The sequence below is a fragment of the Vigna angularis genome, chromosome 6 (genome assembly GCF_016808095.1).
Source record: "Vigna angularis cultivar LongXiaoDou No.4 chromosome 6, ASM1680809v1, whole genome shotgun sequence".
NCBI lineage: Eukaryota > Viridiplantae > Streptophyta > Magnoliopsida > Fabales > Fabaceae > Vigna > Vigna angularis.
In genome coordinates this window covers 35917806-35933938 of record NC_068975.1, presented here as the reverse complement: position 1 = coordinate 35933938, position 16133 = coordinate 35917806, and the positions used below count along the sequence as shown (strand labels likewise).

Sequence of the window (16133 nt, the reverse complement as noted above, 5' to 3'; positions counted from 1 at the left end):
GAAAGTAAGAAAATATTCTATATTTTATTATTTAGTTATATTGCAAAGAAATTTTACTGAGAACTTTTTTCAAACTTCAGTTAAAATAGTGCAACTGCTTTTTAAGGAATTAATTGCAAGGAGTTTCTCTTTAAAGTGTTCAGTTGTCCTTGGTCTTAGAAAGCTGGTGAGTGTTGTTTAATAAGTTGGAAATTGGTTAAATAAAAAGGTGTTGGAATAATGATATGTGTCATGGTACTTTTGACCAGAGAAGACATCCTTAACGTTAGAAAAGGCAAGAGATATGCATGACAATGATCTCTTTCCTAAAAGCAAAGGACACAGCCATCCATCTAGGAATCGAACAATGATTTGGCTTCCCTATGTTTGAAATGCAACATAGGGAACATATCAGGTGACCTCAGTGTATTCATTTACAGCCACAGCCAAGCCTAAAACAGTGAAACAAACTACGATGAACCAGTTTTTAGAACTTTCTTCTGTGAGATTGATGCCATGATTTAATTACCTTGGGATTGAAATTTTGACTATTTTCTTTACGTTAATGGGATATATATCAACGTTTGAAAATAAATGTATACGCCAAGCTATGATATAATTCTGTCATCACGACCTAAACAAACTGCACTCAGATTCAAATTATGATGTAGTTTCATAAGTACTCTTTTTACTTGTTTAATTATAATTAAAATTTCATCTATCAGCTGTTTTATTTCATTGCATTGGTTGGGGCCACCTTACAAAACTTCCATTTGATTTAATAATGTAATTTCTGAATTTCATTTTATGCAATAGATTACAATAATTCCTTTATGGTGAATGACATATGGACCAAACATGATTGTTCTCCCTCGGCTTCCTCCTTCCTGAGTTTGGAGGAAAACAGGAATTTGTTTCTGCAACATATAGACCATTAAATTCTTTGTCGTTTGGTGTTTCTCTCAAGCACACTCCCTGGAGTTTCTGTTCTTAAAAAGCATCTTTCTGTGTCTAACTCTTTTGCTACCGTTCTTATCATCTCTTGCATCAAATCAAAGCACTTGGACAATGTCTCCTAAAACAACCACCATCAATGTGTAGACGCTATAGCAGCAAAGAATAAAAAAAATTTGCTTTTAAGCGTAGTGATTGAATGTAAACTTTACCTCATCTAGGTACTCACTGGATATAATTGAAGCTCTCAGAATAGAATATTGATGAGGGAGTAGTTCATGCGATGCAATGATGAGGGCAGTTGCTGCAATAGTTGAAGGCTTATACTCTAAAAGCTTAATGTCTGCAGACATAAGAGAGATGCAATTCAGAGTTTGTGATTGTTGGAGTTGAAGATAAAATCAAGTTATACGTATGAATGGAAACAAGCCACTTACCATTTTGAGCATTGAAGATTATAGCAGAAGCCCTCTCTTTGAGTGCTTGCTTCAGTGAGTGGTCATCAATTTCAGCTAAAGAGATGAAGAAGCGCAGGAAAGAAAAAGGTGTAATTGACCTCATACGCCATTTCAGTGCCCCGAGAATCAGAGGCTCCATTCTCTGAATACTTTGAACCTTAAAGTTACAACCTTCTTTCTGTTTCATGATCATAAACACCACATTTTCAAGTTACTATGCCATGGTTGGAGATTGTTTTTCTATTAAAATGATTCTAATTACGTGAATTTGAAGATTTACCAGCATTTCCAAAAATGGCAAAGTTGTGTTTTTCATCTTTGAAGCAAGAGAGAGACACGATACGACAACAAGCCTAAGATACCACGGATTCCCCTTCTGCAAACTCAGGACTAATGGCATCAGGGTAACATTGGAAATTATGGAAACGTATTAAGGTACAACTGTTCCAAGGTTTCTTTGCTTTTTTTTAATATGAACTGAACATAAGCTTAACATAGGCATCATCAGATATCTGCTTACCGGAATTTCCTGGCTTGACGTGAAACGGTGCATGTAATTTATAGCAAGGTAAGCTACAAAAGGGTCTAGTTTGTAAGAAAGCTGAACCTGAAGAAACATAACAAAATGTAGCAAATGTGACACGAAGGAGAGGGAAATGAACCTATTACATAAACATAACTTCACCTGAAGAATAAGAGATATGGCCTCAAAACAGAAAACGTGAAAATGTGTTAGACTTAAGTAGTTTGGTGAGGGCATGTGATCTGATTCGGAGGCAAAGAGTTCTGATACAGTAAAGGGTTGCTCTTCTTCCAAGCTGACTAGTGGGTCTTCAAGATCAAACTCCATCTTCCCTTTCTTGATATCCTAGTCTGCGTTCTATATTCTGTTCATTGCTATTGAGGAATTCAAGGCATAAGAAAGACAAAGAGACAAAAAGTCTCAAGATGGTAACTGAATTGATGGAAAAGAAAGAGAAGCTTCGGTTTCTGTGTTGATAAAGTGGTTGTGTTGGCGTTCTTTATTGGAAGTAGTAGTGTTTACAAATACATAATAGGAATATGAACTCTTTGCTCCTCGCTCTTCCTCATCATAGAAATCAGGAAAAACACCAGAGATGCGAGAGGAGTACCTCAAGAGTTTAACAAGTTTTTGGACTGAATATTAGGATTACTACATTTTCTACCACCTCCCAAAGATAAAAGTTCTACAGGTTTAAAAATATAGGAAAGAGAACATAATTATGCAGCATGTGCGCTTGATCTGAGATGGAAGTGACAGCGTTTTGATTAACATTAGGAGTGGTACCGTTACTTTCATCCCCACATACAAAATCCTTAAATCACCTTGTCCAACTCATAATAATGTTCATGTATTTTAAATTATACACCGTTCATGCTTACACAGTCTAGGCAAAACTATACGGTGCAATTGCTTATTCTTGCAATTCCCTTCTGTTTCTGTGGCTGAGAGTGTCATGTTTTGTGTCATACAATTTCACTACAGAAGATTCCTACATTCTGTTTAGTGAATTTTAATTAATTAAAACCCTTTAATTAGCCTTACTTTTATAATGGGATGCCTGCACAATGCAGTTATATCTCGGTCATTTGCATCGAGTGTAAGTGGTCCTCTGGTTGATCTGGTAATGAGAGCATGTGCAACTGGAAAACCAACCTGTCCTATTTGGGTTCATTGTCACATCCTTGCAATGTAAACCTGAGTACCTCCTTTTGTGTCATTTCAGAACAAGCATTGTTTCATGGCATTCTAATTAGTTATGTCGTAATACACACCCATTTTTCAGCTGAGAAATGATACAGTAGAGAGAATTTTGAAATATATCAAATGGTGTAACACAGAAAAAGATAGAATGATGTTGTATAAATTGTTGTCCATGTATCACATAATCTTAGCTTCGGCTTTTGAAACAAGTGAAACCCTTTTGCCTGGAACAATGATGGAAAAGAAAAATCTGTTGAATGATAAGTATTAAAAATCTTTACCTTATTCCCTTTGACCGGTTCCCTATCTGAATCACAAGAAGAACAAAAAGGAATCTTCTTTTACTATGACATCCTCAATAATAATAATAATTACTTTGACTACCCGTTTTGATACTCTTACTATTGTTGTTAGAATGGGTGACTATGACCATTCTTTTTTTATCGAGGTCACCTCCACTTTGAAGATGAAGTTAAAATGTTGCCATATTTCTCATGTTGCAGAATATTAAACAGTTCCCATAACTCATGATGGAAGAGTGAATCGACATGAATGCAGAGTTGTTCACATGATGACGATGATGAAGAAGGGAAGGGTGTCAGAAACGTCTCGCTTGACTTGACCGTGGTCTGGCTTGGGGATTATCTGTAACGTTTTGGCCATTGGGGTCTCGAGGGACATTCAATTGTTTGTCTTTACCAACATTTACCACATTACATGTGACTTTGGTTTCACAAACATCTAACTCAGTACAGTCTATGGGTCAAATCTTCCCAAAATTTCAAAATATCAAACATAAAACATAAATCCAGTAGAAATGTCACTTCTGTAATAAAAAGTTGTCACCATCACTCTGGATAGAGAAATTACTCGCTAAATGGATTTTGATGTACGTGGTTCTAACATTCCAAATTAATAAAAATCATCTGCTAATTTAAAATATCTCACATTAAACATCAAGCAAATAAGTAAAGGTTATAAGTATTACATTATTCCTCAATATATAATGTTTTCAAAATATAAAATTTATTAAAAAAGAGGAATACTATGCAATATAATATAAACTATACATAAACAACTATTCATCTCTACTTTAGGACTCGATCACGGTTAGGTTTCTCTTACATTATCCTTTGTTTTCGTAAAGCACACAATAAATACAATAACAAATGAGGGGAAGATAATATATTTTAAAAAATAACATAATTTAAATTAAAATAATTTTAAAATAATCAAACAATCACATACAATAAATTCATTCGATGATACATCATTATTAATATTTAAAATACAAGATATTCTTTAATAATTATTAAATGAGCAAGTAATTTACAATTATAAAACAATATAGAAATATATTTTCATATTTAGGACAAATTAGTTTAAAAAGAAAAACAAATAGATAAAAAAAAAAGTAAAATAACTTATAAACACATGTGACAAAAATAAATAGAAATCGAAAACAAATTAACAATGTCAAATGACTAAAATACTAACTTTTGATATACTTATCAACAAACTAAACGTGAGTAATAAAGTAAATTTTTTAGTATTTTTTTATATTATAATAGATAATAAATGAGTATTTTTGATGAAAAGTTTACTAATAACAGAAAAATGTTTATTGATTTAATAAATCATGTTTACATAATACAAGTGATTAACATAAGAAGTGATTATAATTTATGATGTTTGTCCAAGTGGCATACACAATGACCTCATTTTAGATGGGAGTTATAATGAGACGTATCGAGTTTTCAAAAATAGATTAAAGCATGATTTTGGATCATCTCTTCCATTGGTGCTTTTGGATAAAGAGAAAGCACCAATACCAACCTATCTCTATCTATCTTTTGATTGTGTTCATAATCTTTTACAAAAACACAACCAAGAAATGTCGTCCCCTTTCTATTGTAGCTATCTTTTGTAGAGGAAGATCAGAAAATTAATTAAGTCTTGACTATAACAAAGTCATTAGTGGTTGTGTTGTTCATTCAAAATGAACAACACAACCATGGCATCCACTATGCCTGATAAATCCATAATTTGTTATACACCACTCATGGTAACAACAAATGGGTTGTGGAAGACCAATAACCTTTTAGATTTCTCTCTTCCTCTGTTTACCTTGCAATTAACGTTAGTTGTATCTGCAACACGTTTCTTTGTTTTAATCCTCAAGCCCTTTCACCAACCTCGTGTAATTGCTGAAATCTTGGTAACTTCATTTCTCTTTCACCTTTTATTTTCTTTCTCGAATCAAACACACGACATAGAAAAAAGACACAATCATCATTGTTTATTAACTCTTCCAATTTTGGCATCATTTATAATGTATTAGTATCCAAATAACTCATAATAATGTTATGAGTAAATTTTTTCTTACTATTTTTATTGTTGGATCAATAACTTGTTAGAGAACCTGTGATTCGTAAGATTAAGAAAATGCATACGATAATTTGAACAGTTTATGTTGTAACCATGTGGAGCAAATATGTGAACAGGAAATTAAGGTATAGTGGGTAACCTTAATATGTAGCCATAGTATTGCAGGTGTGTTTAATTTCAGAGCCTTTGATGTTTTTTTGTTCTTTCAATATTTTACAACTAGATGGAATGATTTGAAAATATATTTACAGGGTGGATTGCTTCTGGGTCCATCAGTGCTTGGAAGAAATAAAAATTTTGCCAATATTGTGTTCCCTATGAAAAGTGTAATGCTGGTGGAGACAATGGCAAACATGGGTCTGATATACTTTGTGTTCCTGATTGGGTTAGAGATGGACGTTTCGATCATCAAACGTGCTGGAAAGAAGACGGTGTTAATTTCCCTTGCTGGTATGGTGATTCCCTTTATGGTTGCTATGTGTTTATCCTCTTTAATAGCTAACACAGACGAAAACATAAATCAAGCCAGCTGTATCCTCTATCTTGGTATTGTTCTATCTGTCACTGCATTCCCGGTGCTTGCTCGAATGCTTGTTGAGCTCAAACTTATCAACACAGACTTAGGGAAGCTTGCTCTATCAACTTCTCTCATCAATGATGTGTGTGCATGGATGTTGTTGGCTCTAACTATTGCTTTATCAGAGGAAATAATTAGCGCTTGGGTATCATTGTGGGTTCTGCTATCAAACCTTGTTTTTCTTTCTTTCTCCTTTCTTATTGTTAGACCAACAATGGCGTGGTTGATCGAGAAAACTCCAGAGGGAAAACCCTTCAGTGAGTTTCAATTATGCATTGTGCTCACTGGTGTATTGATGTCGGCCTTCATCACGGATGCCCTTGGAACACATTGTGTTTTTGGAGCTTTTGTGTATGGCCTAGTCATTCCAAATGGGCCACTTGGAGCTGCAATAATAGAAAAGCTTGAAGACTTTGTTTCAGGACTTTTGCTTCCTCTCTTTTATGCCATTAGTGGGCTTAAGACAGATATCACCTTAATCAGCGGAGCTAATACTTGGGCTTTTATTCTCTCAGCGATTTCTCTAACTTATCTCGGCAAGATTGCTGGGATTCTCCTTGTTTCAAACATGTTGCAGATACCAAATCGTGATGGAGTTGTTCTTGGTTTACTTATGAACGCTAAAGGCATTATTGAAATTATTGTGCTCAATGTTGGGAGGGAACAAAAGGTACACCATTCAATTTCTTTGTTAATCTAGCTATTACTTAAAGGATCAACACATGATGATGACTAGCTAACTTTGCATATGCAGGTCTTGGATGATAAAATATTTTCAGTTATGATCATTGTAATACTGATAATGACAGCATTCATTTCACCAATTGTAAAATTAATTTATAGGCCAAGAAAAACGCTTGTACCTTATAAAAGGAGAACAATACAAAGTTCAAGACTTGATGGAGAGTTAAGAGTCCTTGTGGGCATTCACACCCCTCGAAATGTTCCCACACTAGTTAATCTCCTTGAAGCAACTTATCCCAATAAAAGGTCTCCAATGTGTGCTTATGTGCTCCACTTGGTTGAACTCACTCGTAGAGCTTCTGCAATGCTAATTGTTCATGCCAATAGACAATCAGGAGGTCCAGCCCTCAACAAAACACAAGCACAAACCGACCACATCATCACGGCATTTCATAACTTTGAGGAACAGGTCAATTATGCTCAAGTCCAACCCTTAACAGCCATTTCCCCTTACTCCACCATGCATGAAGACATATGCAATTTGGCTGAAGAAAAAAGGGTGTCCATCATCATCATTCCTTTCCATAAGCAACAAACAGTAGACGGACAAATGGAAGATACAATCCCAGCATTAAGAATGGTGAACCACAATCTACTACAAAACTCACCATGCTCAGTTGGTATACTTGTGGATAGGGGATTTAATGGATCCAACCGCTTGATTGGAAATCAAGCATGTCATAAAGTGGCTGTCCTATATTTTGGAGGACCAGATGACAGAGAGGCATTAGCTTATGGATGGAGAATGTCAAGACATCCAAGGGTTCACCTTACTGTCATGCACTTCATTCCAACTGAGTATTCATATCAAAGTTCAGAAACAGATCGCTTATGGGCAAAGATTGATCGAAGTTTCACCACTATGAAAAATGGAGGGGAAAACCAACTGGATAATGAGTATATAAGTGAGTTCAAGAATATGATTGCACATGATGATTCAGTCATTTACATAGAAAAGGTTGTGAACAATGGGGAGGAAACAGTTGCAGCAATAAGATCAATCAATAACATGAATGACTTGTTCATAGTTGGAAGAGGACAAGGGACAATGTCACCACTAACAGATGGCCTTACAGATTGGAGTGAGTGTCCTGAGTTAGGAGCCATTGGCGATTTACTAGCATCTTCAGACTTTGAAACAACGGCTTCGGTGTTGGTGTTGCATCAATATGTAGGGCAAGGACCAGATGGAGAGGACAATTTTGTCGTTGAAAGACCATGGGAATCAGCTGAATCCCGACATAGCATAAATCAACAACAACATATGCAAAGATATGTAATGCCAATGGGAACAGGACACTCTTCTGTAATGTTTACGATAGCATGAAGCCCATACAATTAGAAATCAAATCCAAACAGTTTATTCATATATACATTTAAATTAGCACAACGACTATATAGTTGATGCTAATGTTCCCTTAGAGGCTACCCACAGCTAAAGTGCGGTGATAGAGGTTCATAAAAGGTGTCATCATAGTTATTTTTATACTTTTGGATTTAGGCTTAAGCTTGAACTTGTATGTTCATACAACACAAAAAGAGAAAGGAAAACATAACTTAAAATGTACAGTAAAAAGATGGTAGTTTTTTTTTTTAATTTAATTTATGCAAAAAAGAAAAAATAGTTTTGAATCTTGATGTTTTTTTACTTGAATTTAACACTATAATTAACTAGTTCAAAATGAAATAAAGATCTTAGTATTGATTTTCATATTTTTCTAAATTATACAGGAACTACCCCTGGTAGGAGATACAGGTAAAATGTTTTAGAATTAAATTTTTGAGAAAAAAAAAATACTCTTCCATTAAATATATAGTAGAGATCCCTTTATTAGGGAGGATTTGGGGGCAGGGGGATATTATTGCTCCCCAAACTTTCAAAATTATTTATGGTAACGAGAATTTATGAGTATTAAATTAGGCGAATTTTTAATTTTTTATACGTTATTTAATATTAATAAATAATAAAATATAGAATTAAAGATAATAAAAAATAAGCAAGTTTATTAAGATATTTTTTCATTTTCTTTCTTCTTATTTATTGAGTTATTTATTATTTTTGTTCATTTCTCGTTCTCATATCTTTTTGTTTTTTAAGAAAAACGGAAAATTAAATATAATTTTATTATTTCTGTTCTGATATGATACAGTATAATATGTTTTTTATCTTACGAGTCGCTTTTTTATGATTTCTGTCAGAACATAAAAGGAAAAATTGACCATGTCATAATATGTTTTTAATTGGGATTTAATTATGATATATTTTCCTTTTAGTAAATATATCTCTTAATATGTAATTAGATTTTGATAGTTTATTTTTTAAAAACAGGTATGTTGTTGAAGGATGGAAAAATAAATTTATTTTTTAAAAGTGATAAGAGAAAATTTATATGAATAGATAAAAACAATCCAAATTTAACTTTTTTACCTACCTATCATGAAGAAAAAATATTAATAATTTAATTATTCAATTATAGAAGTCATTTTGTGAACAACTTTTATTCTTTAGATTTCAGTAAAAAAAAATAATTTAAAATATCAATTTCATCACTTTTATTGTTGATGTTCCCAAAATTAATCATACTTAAGAATTTATCAACTATAATTATGTCTATCTTTAGCAAGAATAGAACAGTCAATAACATATTTTATTGATTGCTTAACTAATTTATTTTTGTCTTTTTTTTCCTTCTACACCTATAAAAAAATTAGTTTTTGTAATAAATATTATCAATAAAATAAAAGATAAATTTTTTTGTACAATATAATTATTTACATTAAAAAATAAAATAGCTGAAAATTTTAATTTTAATATATCGATAAATTCAAATATTTGAATAGCTGTAAAATCTAATTTTAATATATTGATAAATTAAAATATTTGAATAAACAAAAGAAATCATATATATATATATATATATATATATATATATATATATATATATATATTGGTGTATGTGATTTATTTTAAAATTATAATTATATTAAATTATGTATTTATTTTTATTATATTAATAATCATAATAAAATATATACATTTTGAATATATTATTTTACCTCTTCAAATGTTAATAATTAAGATCAGTCACTAGTTACATGTTTTTAATTGTGATGTAGCATAAGTCCATCATTGTTAATTAGACATTTAAAGAAATGTTACAAATAAAAAGAATGCAATTTATGTTGTTTGCGGTATTAATTTTCCGAAATTGTAACAATTTTAATCAGAACTTATTATTTCAGTATTTTTAAAAGTTAAAACAAATATGTAACTTTTTAAAAGTAATTATTCTTTAATTAAAAAATCACGCAGAAATAGTAACAGACACACAGAGGAGATAGAAGAAATGGAAAAGGGTAAAATGCATTGTACGATTTTTCTAAGCTTTTAAAGTATTTTATTATAATTTTTAAAATTTTGGTTTTTCAACTGTGATAATCTCTTCAAAGAAATCAATGGGCTTTTAAAGCCCAATGGGTTCATTAATAAAAAGAAGTTCCACGCTGTAGCACATGTTTCGGTAATCTTAAAAATCCCAATTAAAAGTTATAAAATGCTATAAATTCGGTGTCTAAGCAAGAAAAAAAAATGCATATTGCTAATCTTTTCTGCTGCTAGGAAACAAAATCTGACACTATTGCTTCCTGAATCTTCTTTCAAACTAAGCTAACTATTTTTTAATCTTACAATATCTTTATTTAAAAAGGTTTAGGATCTCATTTTGTAATGAATATTTTTTAATAAAAAATTAAATATATTTTTGGTTAATTTTCAATAAAAATTAAAAATATTCTCTTTTCAAAATTTACCTTAATTTAATCTTTCAATTTTATAAATATATTAATTTAATCATTTTAATTAAAATTTATTAAATTTATTAGTATTTGAATTTTTTATTTTCGTTTGATATTTTTTACTTTAATATTAATAAAAAATATGTTTAAAACATTAAACAAATTGAAGAAGATTTGATTGGTATTTTAGAAATAAAAGACTAAATTAATTGAAAGTGTAGAAAAAGATTAATTTTAATTTTTACTAAAAGTTAAGAAATCAAACATGTTTAATCTTTTAATAAATACTCATTTTTTACTAACTAACCTTTTATTTTTAAAAATTTATTTGAAAATAATAAATAAGATAATTCACTGTTAAAATTATTGAAACTTAATAAATTTGATTTAAGAGGATATTGTGGAATATGATTCTTGATGACAGAGGGTGTTTTAATATGTATGTGAATCCTGGGAAGACTCCCTGTGTATCAAATTACCTGTGAAAACTTTGGATATAATCTGATGAAGGGAAAACTGGACCAATGGTTTTCTCAATTATGGATTTATTGAGAGACAATAGATAATATCTTAGAATTTGTCTTTTTCCCTCTGCTTGATTACACAAAAGTATGGAAAGATTCACTTTCTGGGGAAAATAAAAACAATCACAAAATCCAAATCTCAACTTACTACTTACAAATAATTTATAACGATTTTGGCACACACATCCATTTCAGTTGACTTCCTCTTAGTTAACATCACCCATTATTAGGTTATTTATATCCTCTCCATTTCCAATTCCGTTTAATTCTTTTTTATTCTCATTTTTGTTTTGTTACAATGTATTTTTCATCTTCTACACATTTAATTGCATATTCTATTTTTAAAAATAAATAATTTTGCTGTATATTATATATAATCTACTTTTCAATGAAAACGTTTAACATTTTTTTAACAGTAACAGATGTTAATTATTGATATAACATAATCAGAGTTATTGTTTTACGATTGGATGACTGCCCATTTTAAACTCAATTTAATAATACAAAAAAGTTATTATCACGGTAAAACGTAAGCCTAATTGTATTTCCGCAATGGTTAATAAAGGCATTAATTTTTATAATGGTATGATATTTTGATCTCATTTATTACTCTATTCAATCATTATATAACAATATATATCATTGTTTTTTAAAATTGTATTTATATTTATTATTATCACAATCTAAATATAATATTTTATTATTAAAAAATTGAAAAGTTGTTCAAGGAAAAAAGTGGTTACGAATATTTTTTCGTTTTTATAACTGTTTTTTGTATATATTTTCTTATTCTTTTATACGTAACGTTATGATAACTATTATTTCTATAAGTAACAAACAATAAAAACCAGAATCACAAATCAGGAACTAAATGATTTCTAAAATTGTAATTTTTAATCAAACAATTTAATTACTGAATATTATTAATATATTATGTTTTTAATTATAATGGTAAATATTTACTAAATATGACATTTTTTAAAGTTTCAAGAGTCAGATCAGTTTTTTTTTTTCAAATGAACGTTTTTTCTTTTTTCTTTATTGTTTCTATTTCCTTTATGGATTTTTTTTCTTCTTTTTCTCAATGCCAAACCTGTTAAATGGTCATTAACCAGTCTATTGTTACCTTAACTTGGTTGTAGCAGATTCTTGCAGCCATGAATCTTTCTAATGGCAATGAACCACCAAGAAGGTTGGAGGTATGTTATTGTTACTATGATATTTTCTTGGTATTCATCCTCCGTTATTGCTATGCTTACCTATAATGGTTGGATTGATTTGTTTCAAGCAGGGAAAGTTCCAAGCCATGGTGGTTTGTTTCATTCTTGGATTGGGATCTCTGGTTGCTTGGAACAGTATGTTGACAGTAGGAGATTATTACTACACTCTGTTCCCTGTGAGTATCTCATGAACCCAGAATTGTTCGTTCTTCTTTCTGTGTTGCATATTTGAATTGAAAGGTTTATTGGTCTGTCTAACGACTTTTTGCCATAGAGATACCATCCATCGCGTGTGCTCACCCTTGTTTATCAACCCTTTGCACTTGGTACTATGGCAATACTGGCGTATAATGAGTCAAGGATCAACACTAGATTGAGGAACTTAATTGGCTACTCTCTTTTCTCCGTCAGTACTTTGCTAGTGCTTGTTGTGAGTGCTCGTCCTAATTCACTGTTTTTCATTTTTTCTTTTTCTAGTTTGAAAAAGATAAAATCTATAGTCTTATACCGCTTCAAGTCTGCTGCAACTGGTTTGTGGTTGTTAATTTCATTTTTTCTGCTTTGTGTCACAGTTAGACCTAGCAACATCAGGAAAAGGGGGAATCGGACCTTACATTGGTATATGTGTCCTTTCTGCTTGTTTTGGAATTGCAGATGCTCATGTCCAGGGTGGCATGGTCGGAGACCTGTCTTTTATGTGTCCTGAGTTCATCCAGGTTCGTTATCCTCATAATTTCTTTATCGCTCCTGTTTTGTGATTTTTGAGAAATTCTCAACCCTTATTTGAAGAAGAATGAAGAAAAAACTGTAAAACTAAATTTAATTTTTTTTTTCAAAAGAGAAGGTAAGCGATGGAAGTTACAGGGAAAATATTATAGAATACCAAAGGAAGAGATCAATTTAGTCGTTGTCATTTGCTGGAGAAATACATTATTTTAATTAGTCTAATAACGATGCTTAATTTGTATGAGGTTGAACATGATACCGAAAAAACCACATATACTGTCTTCTAAAATAGTAGTCTTGTTTTTACTAGGTAGACTAATTCTAGAATTGAATGCTTTACAGTCTTTCTTTGCTGGTTTAGCTGCCTCGGGAGCTCTAGCTTCTGGTTTGAGACTTGTCACCAAAGTAGGTTTTGAGAATTCAAAGAATGGTCTTCGGAAAGGGACTAGTATGTTACTCTTATTCATTAATTTACACTGCCACATATCAGTTTTACTCACTTGTTTTTGCATTATGGCAGTTTTATACAGCATGGTAGATTTGGTTGTCATCCATTAACTCTAAAGATTGCTGTTCTTTGACACAAGATTGATTATTTCCTCATTTTGCAGTGCTATTTTTTGCAATCTCCACCGTTTTTGAGTTTTTCTGCATAATTCTATACGCATTTTACTTCCCTAAGTTGTCCATAGTAAAATATTACCGTTCAAAGGCTGCTTTAGAAGGATCAAAAACTGTATCAGCTGATCTTGCAGCTGCCGGCATTCATAACGAGACCAACCATCAAGTAATGTAACAGCTGTTAAAGAAATTCATAAACTAAGCTCCAGGAAGTATATTACAGTAATCTGAAAGACTTGGAACTATTGCAGGTTGGATTCGATGCTAAAAATCAAGACCGGCTGAGCAATAAACAACTATTTCTACAGAACATTGATCTCGCAGCTGATTTGTTTCTAATATATGTGTTAACACTATCAATTTTCCCTGGATTTTTGTATGAAAATACTGGATCTCACCAGCTAGGAACATGGTAAGTATTAATTCCCACTCTTTTTGTCATCTAAATGCGTTTTCACACGGCTTATCATCTGAGGTTCTTTTAGGTACCCTCTTGTTTTGATCGCAATGTACAACGTGTTTGATCTAATATCCAGATATATTCCCCTTATCAAATGCCTGACTTTGGAATCCAGAAAGGGTTTACTCATTGCAGTGCTTTCTAGATTCCTGTTGATTCCAGCATTTTACTTCACAGCAAAATATGGGGACCAGGGATGGATGATCATGCTCGTGTCTTTCTTGGGACTAACCAATGGTTATCTCACTGTATGTGTATTTACCATCGCACCAGAAGGTTACAAGGTCAGTCTCTATCTAAAATTCTATTATTATACTCATGTCTCTTTATAAGCGTTTATATACATTTTCCTATATTTTTATACCCGTAATATATATATATATATATATATATATATATATATATATATATATATATATATATATAGTAACTGAATAATGAATTTGTTTTAAAATTATTTGTGATCTGTTTTTAAACGGTACTTTTGGTTTCTATTTTATTTAAATTTTTTAAGTCTAATAAACTGGTTTTTAAAAAAGCATTAATTTTTAAATATAGATATTTAAAGATAAATTTTGATAAGGGAGGAAGTACAAGAGTTAGTTATATATCTAATGATGGCTTGCTGGTTTTGCAGGGCCCTGAACAAAATGCACTGGGTAATTTGCTGGTGCTGTTTCTTTTATGTGGCATATTTTCTGGGGTTGCTCTTGATTGGCTGTGGCTCATAGGAAAATCAGGCTTTTAAAAGAACTCAGTAGTGTATGTAAATTTGCTTGTCTCTTTGAGCCATGTTGCAGGCAGGGGAGAAAATAATTGAATATAACAAGATTTTCTCTTTTATCCCCAACTGGCTAACATGAGAAGCTGCTGCAAGTTACGTGCTTTCGAGCATGTCAAAGTATTTAATACATTTTATTATTTACCCTATATTTGGGAAAATTAAATTCAAAAGTTTGAGCTATTTTTATGATAAGAAAACTGTTTGTAAATTTTAATTTATTTATTGTATTAAATAAATAAATGGATAATTTTTATTGGATAAATAGTTAGTTTAATTCACTATATATTGTCACATTTTATTTTTAGTATAATAAAAAAAGATTAAATATATGTTTAATTTTAAATTTAAATGTAAAGTTAGAATTCATTTTTATTTTAGACTTTAATATAGTTTAATCTTTTAACTTTAATAATGAATGAATATGAGTAAATTTAACTGCTTGAAATATTGTTCGTCAATAAAGCTTAATGTAAATAAGTTAAAAAATATATATTTATTTATTTTTAATGTTTGAAAATTAAAATATATGATAAAAATAAATTCCAATTTTACATTTAAGTGTAAGAAATATTTAATCTAAAAAAAATTACAGTCTTTAAAATAAAACTTTAATTTCATTAATTTTATTTAAACTAATATTTAAGATAATTGAACCAAAAAAATATTTAGTAATTGTCACATATATTTATTGAAATAAAAATTAATAATATATTAATGTCAATTTTTTCACTAAACTCGTGTTGAATTATCTTAAATATTAATGAAACTAATGAAATTCCAACAAAATTACAATAATTAATTTTTTATTGTACTGAAAATAAAATTTATTAATACTCGTTATATTGAATCAATTATATATATTTTATTTATTAAAAGATAAAATTATCTAATTAACAATGTACACCATCGTGTATTTGTTTGAGATAGAAAGCGTCCTGTTTCCAATTGAGCTAATAGGAAATATAATAATAGTATATTGACATTCTTTTCTTTAAAAAAACTTATAATGTTAATATTTTGTGAATAAACTTAATATAGAAGCTATTGAATCAAGAACTAGCATATTCTAAATATATTTAATAAATTGTTTTATTAAAGGTAAAGTAAATCATTTTGAACCCTCCATAATATTGACATGAGTAAATTGTTTTACATGGGAATTAATGTAATTAATTAA

The 16133-nt window shown here is 30.5% G+C and overlaps 3 protein-coding genes and 1 long non-coding RNA gene across 5 annotated transcripts; 3 read left to right on the top strand and 1 right to left on the bottom strand.

The window, feature by feature from the left end:
• Positions 1 to 913: 913 nt before the first annotated feature.
• Positions 914 to 2622, bottom strand: LOC108342658 (putative cyclin-D6-1). 2 transcript variants are annotated; one of them, XM_017580452.2, is made up of 6 exons: positions 2077 to 2621; positions 1912 to 1998; positions 1672 to 1767; positions 1371 to 1569; positions 1146 to 1276; positions 914 to 1054 (listed from the first exon to the last, which is right to left on the bottom strand). In XM_017580452.2, exons 1-6 carry the CDS (start codon positions 2239 to 2241, stop codon positions 914 to 916), a joined length of 819 nt encoding a protein of 272 aa, XP_017435941.1. In that variant the 5' UTR covers positions 2242 to 2621. The 2 variants fall into 2 exon arrangements, with proteins under 2 accessions (XP_017435941.1, XP_052734861.1); XM_052878901.1 differs by having other exon boundaries at positions 1912 to 2622.
• Positions 1724 to 3839, top strand: LOC128197359 (uncharacterized). Its single transcript, XR_008249841.1, has 2 exons — positions 1724 to 1826; positions 3621 to 3839. It is a non-coding gene; the product is annotated as an uncharacterized LOC128197359 (long non-coding RNA).
• A 1222-nt stretch (positions 3840 to 5061) lies between these two features.
• On the top strand, positions 5062 to 8329 carry LOC108341701 (cation/H(+) antiporter 15). Its single transcript, XM_017579350.2, has 3 exons — positions 5062 to 5335; positions 5757 to 6752; positions 6837 to 8329. Exons 1-3 carry the CDS (start codon positions 5117 to 5119, stop codon positions 8151 to 8153), a joined length of 2532 nt encoding a protein of 843 aa, XP_017434839.2. The 5' UTR covers positions 5062 to 5116; the 3' UTR covers positions 8154 to 8329.
• A 3884-nt stretch (positions 8330 to 12213) lies between these two features.
• On the top strand, positions 12214 to 15163 carry LOC108342155 (equilibrative nucleotide transporter 3). Its single transcript, XM_017579872.2, has 9 exons — positions 12214 to 12344; positions 12437 to 12541; positions 12640 to 12795; positions 12938 to 13081; positions 13434 to 13539; positions 13703 to 13878; positions 13964 to 14124; positions 14198 to 14456; positions 14810 to 15163. Exons 1-9 carry the CDS (start codon positions 12303 to 12305, stop codon positions 14918 to 14920), a joined length of 1260 nt encoding a protein of 419 aa, XP_017435361.1. The 5' UTR covers positions 12214 to 12302; the 3' UTR covers positions 14921 to 15163.
• Positions 15164 to 16133: the final 970 nt, after the last annotated feature.